At 57.8% G+C, this 19,331-nt stretch overlaps 1 protein-coding gene across 5 annotated transcripts in view; it reads left to right on the top strand.

Annotated features, from left to right (window-relative positions):
* PTPRU (protein tyrosine phosphatase receptor type U) overlaps positions 1 to 19,331 on the top strand; it is a 68,581-nt gene that overhangs the window by 26,070 nt on the left and 23,180 nt on the right. For 2 of the 5 annotated variants that reach the window (XM_086479948.1, XM_086479949.1), the window contains exons 1-12: positions 888 to 908; positions 1,132 to 1,306; positions 1,910 to 2,203; positions 5,258 to 5,566; positions 9,255 to 9,364; positions 9,791 to 9,992; positions 10,814 to 10,916; positions 11,052 to 11,325; positions 13,049 to 13,085; positions 13,613 to 13,751; positions 15,579 to 15,608; positions 17,083 to 17,240. In XM_086479948.1, coding sequence (XP_086336074.1) covers positions 903 to 908; positions 1,132 to 1,306; positions 1,910 to 2,203; positions 5,258 to 5,566; positions 9,255 to 9,364; positions 9,791 to 9,992; positions 10,814 to 10,916; positions 11,052 to 11,325; positions 13,049 to 13,085; positions 13,613 to 13,751; positions 15,579 to 15,608; positions 17,083 to 17,240 — 1,837 coding nt within the window. In that variant the 5' untranslated portion in view covers positions 888 to 902. Of the gene's footprint in view, positions 1 to 50; positions 133 to 792; positions 909 to 1,131; positions 1,307 to 1,909; positions 2,204 to 5,257; positions 5,567 to 9,254; positions 9,365 to 9,790; positions 9,993 to 10,813; positions 10,917 to 11,051; positions 11,326 to 13,048; positions 13,086 to 13,612; positions 13,752 to 15,578; positions 15,609 to 17,082; positions 17,241 to 19,331 lie in introns of those variants that run through there. The other 3 variants (XM_086479950.1, XM_086479951.1, XM_086479947.1) reach the window with 2 other exon arrangements.

Below are 19,331 nucleotides of genomic sequence, written 5' to 3'. Positions count from 1 at the left end.
CATGACCCAGACCCCCCGGCAGTGAGTGACCCCTCTGTTTGGTGTCGCAGGTCCTCTTTGAGGCGGTGGTCTCCAGCGAGCGCAGGGGTTATCTTGGCTTGGATGATATTTTGCTCTTGAATTATCCGTGCTGTGAGTGTCAGGGGAGGGCACCCAAGGGTGGTGGCGGGGTGGTGGGTGCCTGTTGGGATGGTCCTGGGGAGGGCTGATGCCACGGTGCAGTCTGGTGGCACCTGGGTGCCCTATTGTCACCTGGGCTGGTGGAGCTCCATCTCCTGGGTACCTCTGGGGCTGCTTTTTCTACCTCCATCCCCACCAGCTCCAGCATTGCTTCAGTTTTTATAAAACCTTGGAGAAGCACAGACTGAACGCACGGCCTGAGTGTCCCCATCAAGAGAGGCCACCTGGGCTGGTGGGAACCTGAAAGCCCAGGCTGTCCCAACCCGTTGGCTGTTGGGGTTCACCCTCTCTTTCTTCCAGGCTGGGGTAGATCTGCCTTCCTCTATCAACCTCATAGCTGCTGTCTGGCACCAGTACTGTGGGATACTGGAGGGGGAAGGCTGCATCCCTCCCTGGGACACCAGCTGGTTGTACGGGGACAAACCCCTGACTGTGGACTCGAGATCCTGCCCAGGAGCTTTGCTGTGGGCTTGCTGGGGAGGGATCCTGGCGAAGCTGTGAGGATGGGCATGGAGCCCATCCAGAGCTGGGCTCCAGCCCCAGCATTCCGGGTGGGTTTTTGGGCTAAGGTGGGGTTTTTGCAGCAGTACCAATGCTTGCATTCCTCGGCAGCAAAAGCACCTCATTTCTCCCGCCTGGGCGACGTGGAGGTCAACGCGGGGCAGAACGCCACCTTCCAGTGCGTGGCAGCCGGCAAGGCCACCGAGGCCGAGCGGTTCCTCATGCAGGTGAGCAATGGTGGCAGCGAAACCAGCATCTCCACCATCAACCCCATGCCTTGCTTCTGCAGCGCCTCCGTGCCTCCCCTTTGGGAGAAAACCACGTTGGGCAGGGGGAAGAAGGGCAATCCACCCCACCCTTTTAAGCAGACATCATTTGGGGACGATGTTTGGTGGCTCGGGATGTCACGCCGTGCCTCCTGGTGATGTCTTGTCTCTCCCTGTGGGGCAGAGGCAGAGTGGCGAGGTTGTCCCCGCTGCCTCCGTGAAGCACATCAGCCACCGGCGCTTCCTGGCCACCTTCCAGCTGGACGAGGTGTCCAAGGAGGAGCAGGACCTCTACCGCTGCGTCACCCAGTCCACCCGCGGCTCAGGCGTCTCCAATTTTGCCGAGCTCATCGTGAAAGGTGGGTGACTTGTTGTTGCCCACCAGGTTTCCGGGTCATGGATGGGCTATTTCTGTTCTGTTGTTTGCAGAGGAAGGTGGGATGCTTGGGGCGGTGGGATCGCAGTTTCTTGCTGTGGGTGAGTTGCTACGCACGGATGGTTCAGCATAAAACCAGGAAACTACCTTTCCTGGTGGCCTCAGATCATTTATTTTTGATTGCAGTAGGTGGGAGTTAATTAATTACGGTGAAACTGCGCAGCACCATGCTAGGCAGCGTATCTTATAAAGATAATTAAGATTTGATCAGATGAAACCCTATTGCAGCTGTTAAAGCCTTACTAAAAGTGATGGAGGGCATATGTGTGGGCTGAAGTTTAAAGACTGGATGGTGTTGATCCCCACAACCCCTGGGCAGGGGATCCAAGTTTGTCCTGCAGCACAAAGGTGGTAGGTTTGTTTAGGAAGAGGCATTGTGAACGTCTCCACTGTAGCTAGTCAAAAATAAAGTAAAACTGTGTTACCTGTGGTTGTGCCAGTGTTGGCCTGGCTCCAGGGCTGGGGATGCCGTGGAGCTGCTTCTGGAGGAGGTTACTTCACCTGCCTCTTCCCCTCTCTCTTCCAGAGCCCCCCACACCCATCGCACCCCCCCAGCTGCTCCGGGCCGGCTCCACCTACCTCATCATCCAGCTCAACACCAACTCCATCATCGGCGACGGCCCCATCGTGCGCAAGGAGATCGAGTACCGCATGACCTCGGGGCCCTGGTCGGAGGTCCACGCTGTCAACATGCAGACCTATAAGCTCTGGCATTTGGATCCGGACACAGAGTACGAGATCAGCGTCCTGCTCACCCGGCCCGGCGAGGGGGGCACCGGCAAACCAGGGCCGCCCCTCATCAGCCGCACCAAGTGCGCAGGTGGGTCCCACAGCGCATCCTGGTCACTCAGGTGGCCTTGGGTTGGTCCCTTGCCACCCTGAGCCCTGGGCAGGGAGTGCAGCTGGGGCTGGATGGATGCTGAGGCTGTTTGCCAGGACAGCCCAGGAGCTTGAAGCATCTCTCCTCTGATAGATCCGCCTTTTATTGAGTTTTTAGCAGCTCTAAGCAGCATCTCGGGAGGGGACTGCTAGTTAAACCCACGTTGTGATCACGGCCGGAGGGTAGCAGGGTGCGTGGGTGAGGCCAGATCCTGAACCAACTCCATCAGCCTGTGCAGAGGGGCTCAATATCCATCCAGTCCAAAAATGCCCCGATGGATGGATGGTGGGTGGGTTTTTGCTGGTCAGTCAGCAGCGGCCGGGTGCGACCTCGGTGCAGGAAAGCGCAGAAACAAGAGATGCCCGGAGTTAGGAGCTGCCATGCGGCTGGTTTCCATCCAGCAAGCACTGGTGGGAGGTGGCTGCTCCTCCTCGGCTGGGGCTGCAGGCTCGGGGCTGGATCCAGCTCAGGGCATCCCTAAATCTCAGGACCGGTGTCCCTGAGAATGAGCCCCTTGGCTGACCCTAGCGAGGTTCCAGTCTCATTCCCTCCTCGGAGGGAGCTGTAGATTATTCTCTAGTGCCTGGTTTTGAGTGGCTGGTGCCTCTCAATATTTCTTTTAAAACTACGTTAATCTTCTGCCACAGCGGAGGGGTGATGGCTCTGGCTGGGGGGGTCGACTGCCTTCCCACACACGGTGACGGCCTGGGGGTTAATTCAGGGCAACCCCATCTCTGCCGAAGCCCCCTCGGGGTGTCCCTGGGGAAGCATGGGGTGAGCTGGGGTTTCTCTCTGCCAAAATGCCCCAGCAGAGCCCATGGTGCGACCATGCCGCTGGTCTGGGCGGTGATGGGGGGGCTTCCCAAAGTCTTCTGACTCCTCCGGCACGGTGGGGCTGCAGGGGAGCCTGTTTCCTCTGGAGGAGCCTGACTTTACATCCCTGTGGAGGGTGACCTGGGTTGGGGGATGTCCCCAGCTGTGGTGGGGCTGGGACTGGGGGGCTGGCGGTGGCGTTTCAGACGCTGCGTGGCAGCTGCTTTCCTGATGCTGGGGTTTAACTGCTGGTGATTGAGCAAAGTTCAAGGCAGCGAGACGGCGTGATGGAGGCACAGGGCTGTCACTCCACGTTCACCCCAAGACCTGGCACCACCATGGTGCTGGGCTGGGACCTTACACAGAGAAACCACATCCAACCCCATGAAAGCGGGAGTCTGTGCTGCTGAGCTGGGAGGGAGCTGGGAGCATCACCCCACAGGGGGGAACCCACGGGCACATCCTCCCTCCTTACACGCCACAGGAGCGGAGCAGGACACGGCCGTGGCCCCAGGGCTGTGGGGTGTCCCCGGTGGCTTTGGCCGTGGCTGTGGGGAGCCCCACGAGCAGGGTCGGCTTTGGGGACGGGACGGGTGTGCTCAGGCGTGCGAGGAGAGTGGTCAGTGCCAGTGCAGGGCTGGAGGGGGAGATGCAAACCCTGACCTGGGTATCGCAGCGAGGCCCTGGCAGCAGCTTTTCATCCCAGATTAAATTTTGGAGATGCTGCAAGAAAGCCCAGGTTTCCATAGCACCTCGAAGCTGATGATGGGTGCTGTTTGACACTCTGTGTCCTGTATTTAGCTTCCTATTTTTGTCAGGTTCAGGCTCTCCCAGCTCTTCCCATGTGCTGTAATGATGTATTTTTCTCCCCGGCTTCCCCTGGGTCACGGTGGGTTTGCAGATGGTGACGCAGCTGCCCTTCCTCCACCCAAAAGGCGGCTGCAGTTGCATCCTCCGAGCCTTGCCAGCCCCTCTGCCCAGCGCCGTGTCTCCCACATTTTGCAGGACCCAACCCTTGGGAAGGAACCCTGGAAGATGCTGCTGGGTAGATGCATCCTGCAGCAAGGGGCGAGGGGAGATTCCCCACAGGGCCATGTGCCGCCGGCCATCATTGGCCCTGGGTGCTGTCCTGCTGGCTCCCCCTGGAGTGTTTAAATACACTGGAATAAAGAAGAGAGGGGCAGGTTGAAGCCTGGCACCAACCGGTGCTGCCCAGGGAGATGTGGGGAGCTCTGGAGGCCTCGGGGAGAGATCCCTGTGCCCTTGGCCACCCAATGGGAGGGATGCCAGTGGGTACCTGGGCTGAGCCTTGGTGTGTTTTGGCAGAGCTGGCTGCGGCAACAGGTTAAATGCAAGGTCCCTGCTGTGTGGGGGCTGTGTGCCTGCAGCCATGCTCATCCCTGCCAAGACCAACTGGGGTTTTGCACAGACCCGCGAGGGGATCAGGACCTGCAGGAGCATCCCCCGAGGTTGCAAAAGCTTCTTGCAACCCTCAGTTGCGCGAATTCCTCCCCAGTACAAATCCCAGGGGAATTGCCTGGGGAATTAGCTCTGGGATAGGATGGGAAAAGACCCTCCTTCCCTCTCTGTGTCCTTCCCACCACCCTTGGGTATGAAAAGGAGTTGCTGCCGTTAACCCAGACGGCCTGTGTGCGTCTGCCGTTGGCAAAGCAGCTCGGCTCCTCGTTAAATCAGACTTCTCCTGTTCATGTCAATTAGATCTAATTAAACTACTTCCCGATGATGGCACTCAGACTCTGTCCTTTCAAGAGCCTGACATGGACTCGATGAAAACGCGAGGGCTCCCCTCACGCAGACACGTTTATCTGGTTATTTGGGGCTGCTCGTGGCACAGATGCTCCCGGTGACCACTCTGTGCTGGTTGGGAGAGCAGGGCTGGTACCTGGCTTCACCTCGGGAGGGGAAGGTGAGCCAACGGGGGGGGGGCTGCTGTCCTGGCAGTATTGATGGCTTTGTGACACAGCGATGTCCCCAGCCCTGTCTGCAGGGCAGCAGCATCATCCTGTGCTTGGGGCTGGTCCCAGCTTTGGGGTCAGGGTTGCTCTCTGCACTCTCCTGGCTTGTTCCTGCGCTCTAAAAGGGCTTTCACTGAGAATACGCATAAACCCACGTGATGTTTTGCTTCGTCGCTCATCTCTCCTCATCTCTCTTCCCCCGCAGAGCCCATGCGGGCCCCCAAAGGCCTGGCTTTCTCCGAAATCCAGTCCAGGCAGCTGACGTTGCAGTGGGAGCCGCTGGGTTACAACCTGACCCGCTGTCACACCTACACTGTCTCGCTCTGCTACCGCTATTTCGTGGGCACCGGCCACAACCAAACCTTCCGGGAGTGCGTGAAGATGGAGCGTAACGCCAACCGCTACACCATCAAAAACCTCCTGCCCTACAAGAACATCCACGTCAAGCTCATCCTTTCCAACCCCGAGGGTCGCAAGGAGGGCAAGGAGGTGATATTCCAGACGGATGAGGATGGTGAGTCTGCTCGGGGAGGTGCGTCGTCCCCAAAAATGGGACTCTGTGGCGTGGTGCACATCGGTGGTGCTCGGCCAGGGGCATGATGGGAATATCTCCCGTGGCTGTCGCAGCCCCAGGGCTGTGTTAAGAGGAGGCGGGAGAAAGGGGCAGTGATGGTGGCTGGGGAAGGGAGATGCTGGGAGCGACTTGGGGGGACTGGAGGGGGATGTCACTGCTGAAATGCTGCCCTTGCCCTTTGAGCGGAGCGTTGTAGCCATGCCCGGTCTGGCGGAGGGTGTGAGAGTTGGCCGATGCCCAGCTCCTCCCAGCACGGGTCATCCTCGCTCATCCCTTAGCGTGGCACCAAAGCCTAGCAGCGATGATAACGACAGTTAAAACAACAAATGCTTTGCACTTAGGTAACATCCTTCAGCTGCTCGGTCGCTGGTTAATTTGGCATGGCTACATTTTTGGGAGACTGCTGTTAACCAGAGCCTGGTGCGGCTTTGCTTGGCTTCCCCAGTGCTCTTCCCTGGTTAAGTTTGCTCTCGGGCACGTTTGGGTTGTGCAAACGAGCTCTGTGGATGAGTGTGTGGATAAGGGGTGTCTGGCCCTGGTTATTTACCAGCAGCGTTGCTCCCGACCAGCCGAGCTGTTTCTCTTCTCCCCATCCTGGCTGTGCCCCAGGGTTTTGTCCCTGCTGCTGGTACCCAAGCAGGGCTGGCATCCTTGTTAGAGGCTCCACTGTTGCTCCAGAACTCCTGGGTTTGGCATCTCTTACTGCTGCCCAGCCCTTCCCTGAGGGTGTCCTGGAGCTGGCGCCACTGGAGAGGTCTTCCAGGTCTGGCCTTACCCTGCACCGCGGTCCCTGGCTGCAGCTCTCCATCAGCAGAGCGCTCGGGTCGTTCTGGGCTCTGGAGATCTGGAGAACGTGGCAGGAGGTACAGGGCAGAGCTGGCTCAGTGTCTCTGGTGCCACCCATCAGCGATGGGCCTCATCCAGGGCTGGCAGCTCCCGCTAACGACTCCTTCTGCTCGTCACGTCCTCTTCACTGCCCCGTCAGCGTCTCCTCTGTGTGCCGTGGTGACTCGGCCACCTTCAAGGACAGCTGGGCAGCCCCCAAAAGCTGCCGCTCTGATGGCTGGTCCTGCAGCCGGTGGGATGAGGGGGGTCTCATCCTCGTCCACAGAGGGCAGCAGCAGTTGGGACTTGCGTGGGGTGCAAGGAGCTGCTGCGCCCCAGGGTGGGTGCTGGGTGCCGAGCGTGGCTGGAGCATCCCTGGCTCTGGCAGAGTCACTAGCACTCGCTGTATGTGTGTCATTAATCCCTGAAGGACTTTTTAGTATCAAGAATCAGCAATTAAGGTGCAAGAATTGATAATTGCAAAGGATCCAGTCGGCTCCAGAATCCCTGGATGACCCCTGAGGAGAAGCCTGCCGTGAAATCCCCCCTGCCTCGATTTGGGACCCACCGAAACGTGCAGCTTGTGCGTGCGCCTTGCTCTTCGCTCCCATTTCCCAGGCTGGAAAGCCAAACTCGCAGAGCTGGAGCGAAGCCGGCAGGGTCTCTGGGTCCCGTTTTCATCTCTAAAGCCTAAATTTGGCACCTTTCTTGGCGCATCAGCACTTTCAGCATCCCCAGCCCTGAGCCTGCCTGACCGGGGGCACCCAGCTTCCCGCTCCTGCCGGGTTGTTTTCTGGCTGTAATTGCTTCAGCTGTTCTCCCCGTGCTGTGACTGCTCCAGCTGTTTTCTTATGGAATATTAATACAGCAGTTCCAGATGTCTTTCTGCCGTACTGTAGTCACTCCAGCTGCTTTCCCCTGTGCTTTCATTAACCGGGGCTTGTGGCTTCCTCCTTGGATTGAACCTGGGGCTGCCTGTACGTTCGGTCTCGGGTGGGATCAAGCGATGGATATCCACCTATGGATCTGTTGCAAATACTACACGTGGGCTTGGCCCACTGTCTCCCTGCCTGGCAGGGTGATGAGGATTTGAGTTCCCACAACGGGGTGATGAGCAGCTGCCCGTGCAATTAAGCGAAGCGGGCGAAGCCTCGTTAATAATAGGACCCTTGATTGTGGTTTATTTTGGCAGGAGGTCAGCTTTGGTTGCGGCATCCGCTGGTGCAGCGCTGGGGCTTGTCTCGAGGCGGGCCCTGGTGTGGGCTGCACCCCCATCCCGGGCTGTAAACCCTATTTTGGGGCTGGAAAAGCCATTTCTGGGGCATTCATAACTGGGTCCAACCGAGGGTGGTGTTCACAGCGTCCCCCCTGGGGAAAGTCCTGCTGGCTCCTGGGTGCGTGGGCAGGGCACTGAGCGAAGGGAGCGACGCATCCATAGGTTACCTGGCTGGTGTTTAAGTGCCCCATATAGATCCAGGGAAGGTCTGTGACCCACAGCTGGAGATTTTTGGTCTATGTCTGCTTGAAATGATGAGACTCAATCCCTGGTGCTCGTGGAGATGCTATTGCAGTGTGTTGGTGTGTGCAGGGAGCCAGTTCCCTCCCTTGCAGGCAGGGTGCATGCAATGCAAGCCAGAATAAATCTATATCAATATGTAAATAAATAGATGAGTGTATATGGGTGGCAGAGGGGTATACACAGACCTGGGAGCTGTTGTGTGCCTCTGCCAGTCTCAACCTGGTGCATGCCCAAGCATGTTGTACCTGTACCTGTGTGTGTGTATATATATATATATAAGACTATATAGGCTACATATATATATATAAATACCTACATAGGTACACATATTCCTCCCCTAAAGGATTCCGTAATTCTCCGTGAATTTAATAACTGCCTTGTGTACACGTGTAGGACACGGCTCCTCTGATTAAATTAACTTGTAAATCAAGTGGAAATTGTGTATTTGCATGGTGGGAAGCACACAGAAGGTGATCCCTCTCTCTCGGCCCCGTAATTAGATCTGAACAAAAGCTGCAAAATAAAAAAAAAGAGAGGGGAAGAGCTGGTGTCCCTCTGCAAGGAGAGGGGGGTGTGTTTTGGGTGCTCAAGCCCTCAGCAGGGGATGCTGCTGGTGAATCGTGGCCATCGCCAAGCCATCGCCTCTCCTGTCCTTCTCGCTGACCCCCTCAGGTGAAAAAAATCCGTGGTAAAGCAGTGGATATTGATCCCGGTGCTGTCGATCGCTGTTATTGTTTGCGATTATTATCGTTGTTGGTGTTAATTAGAAGGGAAGGCTGGGGCATGTCAAACCTGGCTGCAGGTTTACTGCTCGCTGCGGGGAGCGCTGGCAACGTCTCCCAGGGATGCTGGGGGCTCCAGGGGGATGTGGGTTTTAGGGGAAAAGGGATTTTTTTTTTTTTTTTTTTGGCTTTCCTTGCACTGGTGAACTCAGGTGAGCTCTGCCAGTGATGGTGCACGGGGCAGTGGTGGCGTGTGCCGTTGGAAACGGGGTGCGGTGCCAGAAACGGTACCTGCGGGGTTTGTGCCGTGGCGTGGGGACCTCCACCCGCCGTGGCGAAGTGTCACCAGTGGGCCCAGGAGCACGGCGGGAGCATCCTTGCCCTGGGGAGCCACCGGCCCCATCTGGTGGCATGTGCTGGAGCTGGGTGATGCGGCAGAGGGGACGTGGTGGCTCGGTCACAGGGGACAGCTGCTGCAGCGGCCTGGAGGGGTTTCCTGGGCGATTTCTCCTTCCGACCCGGTTTCTTGCCGCATCTGAGCACGTCCCCTTTCCTCCCCTAGTGCCCGGTGGCATCGCCTCGGAGTCCCTCACCTTCACCCCGCTGGAGGACATGATATTTCTGAAGTGGGAGGAACCGGTGGAGCCCAACGGCCTCATCACACAGTACGAGGTACGTCCCGGCCAGCTGCGACACCTGAGGGCGACCCACGGGGACCCGGGAGGGTCCTGTTTGAGGGGGGATGCAGTGGGGGAGATCTGGGGCGACTGCTGCTTTCGGTGGGGATTTAGGGTGGCTGCAGCATTGCTGCTGCTCCGAGCCCTTCGTTTGGAGCACGGATCCAGCCTGCGTTCATCGCCCTGCGAGCAGGGTCTGTCCCTGCCGGGGTGTCCTGCTCTCGGAGTCGCTGGTGTTATCCAGCAAAGGCTTTTCCAGTGAGCTTCTGCTTTTGATTTACCCCAAAAAGCGTCTGCCTTCCAGGCTGCCCCCATGACCCTCCCCTCCTCTGAATTCGTCCCTTTAACCCCTTCTCCACGTGCAGCCGGGGTCTCTCCCCTCTCCCGCGGCCTCTGGCGATGCTCTGCCCTGTCCCTGCAGATCAGCTACCAGAGCATCGAGTCCTCCGACCCGGCGGTCAACGTGCCCGGCCCGCGGCGTACCGTGTCCAAACTACGCAACGAGACCTACCATGTCTTCTCCAACCTCCACCCTGGCACCACCTACCTTTTTTCGGTCCGGGCCCGCACCGGCAAGGGTTTTGGCCAGACAGCGCTCACCGAGATCACCACCAACATCTCCGGTAGGTTCCCTTGGGCTCTGCGCCTGGTGCCGCAGCCTCTGGTGCGCTCCTGGGGGTGTTGGTGACTGGATGCTGCTAGTGAAGGATGCTGTCGATGGCAGCCATGGCGTGAACCCCCGGCCAGCCCCCAAAAACCCATCCGCTGGGCTGAGTGTGGGTGTGTGGCTGAGGAGTCCGGCCAGCCGGGCACACCGGTGCTGTCTGAGCTATCAGTGTACAAGCGAGGGATTAATTTGGCTTTTGTTAATGAGCCTCACAGTGCTTGGGGCTGTTTGCTCGTGTCCATGGCATTGCTATTAACTGCTGCAAATGGGCTGAGATGAGCCCTAATGGGGGCACTGAAATTGGAAAGCGGTGCCGGCTGGACCCCAGCTGCTGCTAGTGGTGGCTTGGAGACCACGGGGACCTGCTGGGTCCTACAGGGGTCCCCCACCTTGATCTGGGGGTGCTGCTGGGATGCTTTGGGTGTGCTTATGCCCTGGCAGGGATGCTCACGCTGTGCTGGCAGCTCAGAGCGGTGCTGTGCCTGGGGTGCAGCTCAAGGCTGGAGCGTTCGGGTCCTGTCAAGGATGAATCCTGCTCCCATCTCCTCCCCTCTGCCAGACCAGTGTTGATAACCCTCCTTCAGCACACACCTACAGGTCCTCTCCCAACTATAACGCTTGTTCAAGACCTTGAGGGGTTTTCTTTATTTGGAATAATTCACATTACACCACGTGTCGTGGGCAAGGCTGCTTGTGCCTCAGTTTCCCCCCCTGAGGGCGGTGCGTGCCTGGGGACCAGGACTCACCGCTGCCTGTTCTCCCCTGCTCCCTCTGCAGCTCCCACCTTCGACTACGGGGACATGCCATCGCCGCTGAGCGAGTCAGAGAGCACCATCACGGTGCTGCTGCGGCCGGCGCAGGGCCGAGGGGCTCCCATCAGGTAAGGCTGGGGCTGCGCGAGGGCGAGACCCCCACAAACGGGCTGGCGCAGCGTGGGCGGTGGGGCCGAGCCTCAAGGGAAGGGCAGGACCATCCTTTTTTTTGACAAAGCTCCCCTCTGCCTGGCCCTCACCAGCACCTACCAGGTCATCGTAGAAGAAGACCGACCCAAGAAGCTCAAGCGGGAGCTGGGTGGGCAGGAGTGTTTCCCGGTGCCGCTCACCTTCGATGACGCCGTGTCCCGTGGCTCTGTGCACTACTTCGGGGCCGAGCTGCCCGCCAGCAGCCTCACCGAAGCCAAACCCTTCACCGTGGGGGACAACCAGACCTACAGCGGCTACTGGAACCCACCGCTGGAGCCCAAGAAGGCCTATCTCATCTACTTCCAAGCCATGAGCAACCTCAAAGGGGTGAGTAGCCGTGGGACCCTGCTCCATCCAGTGGGGTGTCTGGAGTCCTGGCTGGACCAGGCAGGAGCCCAGCTGGGGTCTGGGGTGGGGTCAGAAAAAACCAGGACTTTATTTTTTAGATGCCCGTCCCTTGGCCCCCTACTCTGAGCTCCCTCTCAGTGCCCTGCCAGTGCGGGGGGAGCTGGTGCTCTGGGCCACCCTTACGGCACATTGGGGTCACAGATGGGTGTCCCCCTTCTTCCTGACAGCCCTGGGCTGTGCCCGTCCGCCTCCCAGTGCCAGGAGTGGAGGAGCCCAACCTCTGCTACCCGCTGTGGTACCGGCCGGGACCCCAGCCAGCACTGGTGTGGTGGAGACCACCTTCCCGGGGCTAATCCTGGGGTGGAAAAGGACCTTTTGGGCAGCAAGAAGAGCTGTGTGCGCATTACTGGGACCCACTGCTGACACAGCGGCTGCTGCAGAGAGCTCCTGGGAAGTTGCCAAGTTCCCGGGCTGCCCTCTCCCTGCCTGCTGCTGCCTGTTCTCTCGGTGAAACGGTGGTAGCAACCCTCGCATCCCCCTGGGCTGATTTCCTTCAAGTCACTGGCGGGACCACTGGGACCCACTGGGGATGCTTCTTGGCTTCACCGGCTCCAACAACTCCCATCCCGCCCGGGGGAGGATTGAGCGTGAAAGCGAAGCAGCTGGACCGTGGCAGCATCCTTATCCTGTGTGGCTCCATCTTGCTGGAAAGGTGCCGGTTTTTGAATCCTTTCCTCTTCTCTGGGATCTTTCACCTCGCTGGGTTGTAATTAGGGCGGAGACGGACAGGGAGGATCTCATCTCTGGCTTGTGCGGGCACTGCTGGATAATAACTGGTGGCTGACGCTGTTTTATAGCCTTCCTGCTGGGAGGCAATGGATTTGTCCCGGCTGCTATCGCACGTTGCGAAAAAGCTGGATCCCGGCTTGGGGTTTTCATGGCTTTTGTGCCAGATGGAGCAAGAAGCAGGAGACGCAAGAGCTGGCGACCTCGGGGAGAGCGGTGCTGGAGCCGGCCCTGCCCTGGGCAACCTGCATGGGCAGGTCTCAGTCCGAGGGTGGATGGAGCAACGTTGCCAGCACTGGTGTCTCGAGGGGCTGGAGGATGCTCGGGGAAGAAGGCAATCCTGCCAAAATGGCGCTTTTTATTTTGCAACAGAAGTTGGATGCGTGGAGAGATGGAATATTTTAGCTGAAGCCATCCCTAAAAATGCAAATGCAGAAACTGTTGGAGACCTGAGCTGGAAGCCCTTGGCAGCACGTACAGAGCACCGGGGCTGGGGCTTGAAAACTTTGATGGATGGAAAAAAACCCCGCCGTGAAGCTCTGAATGGTGACCTGGGAGTGTTTTGGCTGTAGTTGGTGACGTGCTGGTGACCTGTGGCTCCGCTGGGTCTGCTGGATCCCTCCTTTGATGATTTTGAGCTTTGCTGTCCCCTCTGTGCCAGGAGCTATGGCCTCAGCTAAACCCGGGGACGCTGGGGACAGATCATTCCGCAGCATCTCTTGGTGTGCATCCCCCTAGGAGCTCCTTTGGCTCAGCAGCGGGTGCTGCGGCCCAAATCACCTGCGAACTCCCTTGATTTGGGGGTCGAAGCACCAACGGACCAGCCTTGCGTCCGCCCGGCCTCTTTTGGAGCAGGGAGCGGAGCTGCCGGGATGCTCATCCGACACTGACCCCCCCCTTTTTTTTCCCTCCGTAGGAAACCCGGCTGAACTGTGTCCGGATCGCTCGCAAAGGTGAGCCCCCCTTTTCCCAGCCGGCGTGATCCCGCCGAGGCTGCGGACCCGAACCTGCGGCTGCGCCGACGGCGGGGGCCGTGCCGCTGGGTGTCGTTACCAGCGCTGGCGGCGGTCGGGGTGCGTGCGAGGGTTTCTTACAGCCCCATCCCACGCTCTTGTTTCCCACTTGCTTTGGTGTTTGGGTTTTTCCCTTGGTTGAGTTTTTCCCTCAACTTAAACCGCCGTTACCATGGTGGCAGTGGGAGGCTGGAGTCTGTGGTGCTGGGTGCTGAATCCAGGGATGGAGCAGCTTACGTTGGGTGTGACAAAGGGTGGCACGAAGGGACCGCCTCACCCCACAGGAACAGGGAGAGGGACTCACCCACGGTCATAGCGTGGCACTGCCAAGCCCTGTAACTTCTCAGTGGAATAAAATGAGTTTGAGGAGCAATGTGCATCCCATGGGACAAATCCCAGTGTTTTCCTGTCAGATGTTACCTGGAGTTGAGTGTTGACCCCTTCTGCCTGTCCTTGTCCCCTGACAGCTGCCTGCAAAGAGAGCAAGCGTCCCCTGGAGGTGTCACAGCACTCGGAGGAGATGGGCCTGATCCTGGGGATCTGTGCTGGAGGGCTCATCGTCCTGATTATCCTCTTGGGAGCCATCATCGTCGTCATTCGGAAAGGGTAAGGAGACCTGGTGTGGCAGCGAGTGCCTCTATCCATCCCCTCCTCTCAGCTCAGCCCTTCTCCACCATCCCAGCACTAACTGGGAGTTACTGCCATGCTGGGCAGATTCCAAGCCCATCCTTGAGCTGGGCTTCCATGTGCTTGTGCATCCCATCGAGCACAGCGCCCTCCTTGCTCTGTGACACCAGGCACGTCAAGTGGCACTGGGAACACTGGGGACCAATGAGCAAAGTTCCAGGGACGTCCCTTTGCCCTCGGGGCTCTGGAGTTTTGTCCCCCTGTCCCTCTTCCCCGTGTTTTTAGTGTTTTTGCTGCTTTTTCTGATGCTTCTTGGCTTTGTGGTGCTCTGCCTGCCCCCAGGGTGCGGGTGCTTGGACTGTCCTGCATCCTGCTGGGCTTGTTTTAATGGGGAACCACTGAGCTTCCAGTCACATGTGAGCAATCTCTGGCTGAGAGCCTCCAGCTGGCTCTCAAGGAGTCGTTAAAATTTGGGTGCATGCTGGAGGGGAGGTCTTCCCAGGGCTGACAGTCCTTGGGGACCCCCAAACCGCTCTCCCACCCCCGCGGGGATCCCCACGTTCCCCAGCTTGCTGGCTGGGGAGCTGAGCACGGCTGGCGTGGATGCGGCCGTGACCGTCACGGTGGGCTTTCACTCGGGAAGCTCGGTGGGGTGGGAGGGAGGGAGGAGAACGAGGGCTTTTTGGGACACTCACTCCCGGGAGCGTTGGGGATGCGGCCGCTGCTTTTCACTCGGGTGCAGCGCCCTGGAAAGCCGCTTCTTACTGTGCGGGGCTTGAGGCGGTGCCGAACCGGGGGTGCTCTCAAAGCAGGGGAGAAAGGGCAGCAATTAAATGCCTTCCCCGTGGCTCGGGATGATGGGAGGAAAGTATGTTAACAGCCCAGGGGGAGAGACAAATAGCAGGGCACAACCTCAGCCTGTGTAAATCTGCAAAGCTCTTTATGGCTTTGTTTGCCCTGAAAGGATTCTTGCTGACTTACACCAGCTGGAAAAGCAAGGGTGTAGCATCCCTGTACACTGCGAGGGGTGCAGGACTGGCTCGTGGCTCCCCGCCTGCCCTTGATTTGGGCTGATGCCCGTGCGTGTGGCATCAGCTCTGTCATCACGGAGCGAATGCCGGCGGTGCCGGTGTGTTTTTTGGGAGTGATGCCGTGGGTAGGAAGCCACGAGCGTGGCTGCTGCGCTCCATTGCCAGTGCTGTGGGGGTAGGAGGGGGAGCAGCTTTGCTCCAGCATCCTGGGGTGAACCCGCTGAAGGACAAACCAGAGCCACAAATCAGACCCAGTGCCAAGGGCCCTGAATTTGGGGCTGTTGGGAAGCTGGGATGAGCTCATGAATCTCCGGAGTGTTTTGCTGTTGGAAAAACACTGACATGGTGGAATGGAAATGGACCCCCAGGATATGTTCACCTCTAATAAATGATGCACTGGAAACACGACATCCTGACCACATCTCTCCTGCTGGGGTTGCCTGGCCCCTAACTGGCTCCCCGGGGGTGCCCAACATTTTGGACACGTTTGCTGTTTAGCCTTAAAAGTTCTGGAATAACCCCTTGGACCAGGATACCATGGACACCCCACCACGGGTGCGGGGATTGTGGTCACTCTGCGAGCTGGTGCTTGGGCTCTGCTGCCGGGATGCCGGCTCCTGCCCAGAGTAACTAACCTACAGATGCAAAAGGGGAGCCAGGTTTCTTTACGGTGCATTTAATTTTCCAGCAGACGAGTTGCCCCGTAACCCCCCTTCCCTATGCTGGAGAAAAGCTGCTTATGCAATTTTTGCTGTTCTCTTTGCACGCTTGCCAGGAGGAACTACTATTCTTATTCCTATTACCCGTAAGTAATTGTCATTCTCTTTCTCCCTCGCTCTTCCTCCCGGCCACCTCCCTCGCCCTGCTGCTCCAACAAGTCCTTTTCTCTGCTGAGTACATTTTAAGGGCCTCTTTGGCTCGGGGAAAATAACGCTGCCGAGCTTGTTAGACACTGAAGGCAGTGTAAAAGGGAAGGGTCAGTGACTCTGGGTTGATTTCTGGAGTCTGGCACCATCTCGTAGTGTCTTGGCCTCACCAAGATGCCGAGATGGGCTCAGATCTCCTGTTCATCCTTCCCCTGGTTTAGTCCCTGCTCTGGATTCTTGGGAGCCTGATGCTGCCTCTCAAAAACACTCAATAAGTTGTTTTTTTTTTTTTTTCTTGCCTAAATCTGTCAAATCTGAGATGTGAGGTTGTGTTGCAGTGAGAGCTCCTGGGCTTTCCCAGCATCTTCATTAAGTGCCTAACAGGGACCTTGCACAGGGGGGAAAAGACTCCCTGGTGGGTGCTGAGCACATGTGCAGTCAGGGGGTTCAGCCTGTCCCTTAGGATGGATTTGGCCACTCAGTGTGGTTTCAGAATCATGGAATGGGTGTGTTGGGAGGGACCTTCAAAGGCTGGCTAGTCCGAGCCCCCTGCAGTGAGCATGGACATCTTCAACTAGATCGGGGTGCTCACAGCCCCGTCCAGCCTGACCTGGGATGTTTCCAGGGATGGGGCACCTACCACCTCTCTGGGCAACCTGGTCCTGTGTCTCAGCACCCTCGTTGTAAAAAATCTCTTCCTTATATCTAGGCTGAATCTCCCCTCTTCTAGTTTAAAGCCATCACCCCATGTCCTATTGCTACAGACCCTCTCAAAGAGCCTGTCCCCAACTTTCTCACAAGAGACCCTTTAAGCATTGAAAGGCAACAAGAAGGTCTCCCTGGAGCTTCTCTTCTCCGGGCTGAACAAGCCCAGCTCTCTCAGCCTGTCCTCACAGGAGAGGCGTTCCACCCTCTCATCAATTTTGTGGCCTCCTCTGGACCCGCTCCAACAGCTCCATGCCTTGCTTCTACTTCTCACACGTGTGCCGTGCAGCACAGTGATGCATTTGGCGCGTTGGCTGGTCCCATGTGGCAGCGAGGTGGTGTGGGGCGATGGGTGGGTAATGCCTGGGGAGCTGGGGCTGGGAGAGAGCTGGGGCTGCCCCATGCAATGCCAGCCGGCGGGGGAGAGAGCCTTTGCTTGCGCAAGGGGCGCTCCCGGTTGTTCCAGCCATTGGGCATTTTGGGGTGGGGACATTGAGGATGAGCAGCTGGAGTTGCTGCAGCCGGCGAGGGATGATCCATGTGGGGCTGTGACTGGCTTGGGGCGCCACAAAACCAAAGCGTGATGACCGCTGGTGGAAATAATCGATTGTGCTCCTTGAAATCGTCTGAGCCCGGTAGCTTTGGGGGGATCTTACAGCCCTGCTTATGTGTGCTTCTTCCCCCTCCTCACCTTTGCATACCCCGCAGAAAACCCGTCAACATGACCAAAGCGACCATTAACTACCGCCACGAGAAGACGCACATGATGAGCGCCATCGACAGGAGCTTCACCGACCAGAGCACGCTGCAGGAGGACGAGCGCTTGGGGCTCTCCTTCATGGACGCCCACAACTACAGCAACCGGGGTAAGGACGGGGGAACCATGGCATCCCCCCAGCTCCCATCCAGGTGCAGCAAGGGTCCCTGATAATCCCTAAATATCTCAGAAACAGCCGAAATATTTACCTAAGGCTCAGTAGCAGGTATTGCATCTGTTTTAGCCTGATGCGTGTGGCACATTGCAGGCTTTTCAACTGCCCTGCGTAAACCTCCAAGGGCATCGATCTCCTCAGTGTCTGTAGTAGCTTTTATCATCATCCAGTTGCTTTGCTGAAGGGAAAGCACTCGTGGGTGGCTTGAGCTGGGTCCCTGCACCTCGACCTCTTGAAGCAGAGATCTGAGCTTGTGGCTGGGATTGTTGAGGCCGTTTGTGGGCTCAAACGCTGGCTGGAGCCGCCTGAAGCTGGGTGAACCCCAACTCTTCGACGACGCTGAGGTTGAAAACTTTGCACCAGCTTTCAACCAGCACATCCGATGTGGCTCTGCTCCGCGGTGTTCTGCACAGCTTTGGGCTTCGAAGGGTTAAAAAGCCACCACGTTCACATCAGAGGGAGACTGATAATTTAACATCCACTGGAGTGTGCATTGCCGCGCTGATTTAGTTGTAAAATAACTCGTTGGATGCCCCAGTTTCAACCATATGCTAATAACATCTGTTACAGTAACTTCAAGATGCTGCTTACACACGGCTCTTCTCCACCGGCTGCGGGATTAACACGCTTCCCAGCATTGTCTCATGGATAATAGAAGCCCAGAGGGCAAACTTTTCCTCCTCTTAATACGTCTAGCTAGGTGGATTATTTTTTGGTTGCTGTCCTCGAAATGCTCAAAGGCTGGTGGGTCTCGTGAGTGGGCTGAGCTGGGGCTGCTGGTCCTTGGATTCTTTAGGGAAGGGGGCTGTGGGGCTAGATCCTGCTCCCAGCTGCTTGCTTGCTCTGCTGCTGGCTGCTCCTCATCATCCCTCTGCTTGGAGGGGATGCGGGGAGCTCGGGCTCTCTGCCACAGCTGGGGACGGCCTGTGCTGCGGCCACCCCCTGCCTATAAGCATCGTTAATTAACGAAGGTAAACGAGCGGGTTGCTCTGTGACTGGCTGGGGGCTGTTCCCCGCCATGCCTCAGTTTCTTTGCATTTAAAGAAAGTCACTGATGTTTCCCACGGAAACCCAAGCAGGTCCTCAGCGTGTGGCTGCAGGGAGCTTGTCAGCACCTTGCAAATGCCCGCAATGAATTTCCCATTAAACCCAGTGGCCGGTGGCGCGCCCGTCAGCCGCGCCACAGGGCGCAGCGTGGCCCTCCTGCGCGTCCCCGTGGTTCAGCCACGCGTCGGCAGCCTGAAAGGGAGATGTTCCTGGTTGCCAAGGGGTTGGAGCATCATCTTCTTGGGGGCTGCAGTGACTGATGGAGACCCTGCTCTGTGCCTGTGTTGCACGCATGTTGCACCCACGCTGCACCCGTGTTGCCCAGGCAGCCGGGAGGTGCAGGCAGGGGGTGAGGGGCTGCTCCTTGCATTCGAGCAGACCGAAAAAACCCCAAGCCTGGGAGCTTTGTGAGCGAGCTGACAAGGGTGGCTTTTACAGGTGCTGTTAGGGGAAGCCTCACCCAGGATGCACCGTCTTGCGAAGCTGCTTCCCAGCAGCGTGTGGACGGCGTTCCAGGCTGGGCGCCGCAGGATCCGTACCTGCTGCTGCAGGATCCGTGCCTGCTGCATCTCTTGGCAGCAGCGGAGAGCATGGGGTTTTGTGCAAGCCCAGAGTTCAGGGTCTGGTGTGGGACCTTGCCCTGACAAATGCAGGCAAGGTCTTAGTCTGGCTCTGCTGGTAATTACACAGCAAAGGCATAAACCAGGTAAATACTGCATAAACTCCCCCATTAAACAGCAGTGAGCTCCATTTGTGTCAGTGCTAGGAATAAGGCACCGGTATCTGGCAGCGAGGAAAATTAACTGTTAAGCTGGGCTGGAGACTTTGGCAACGCGGTTTTTCAAGTCAGGACTTTGTGTGAATATTTGGGCACGTAGCTTGTACTTGTCTGCATGGGAATTAATTGCTCCAATTGATGGGAAATTAGCTTATTAACCCCCTGATCTTGCCCACTGATTTCTAAGAGGTCTGCTGTGG

This window comes from Leptosomus discolor, chromosome Z (genome assembly GCF_034619465.1).
Source record: "Leptosomus discolor isolate bLepDis1 chromosome Z, bLepDis1.hap2, whole genome shotgun sequence".
Classification (NCBI taxonomy): domain Eukaryota; kingdom Metazoa; phylum Chordata; class Aves; order Leptosomiformes; family Leptosomidae; genus Leptosomus; species Leptosomus discolor.
Note: the sequence above shows the minus strand (reverse complement) of the source record. Positions and strands in the feature narration are given on the sequence as shown.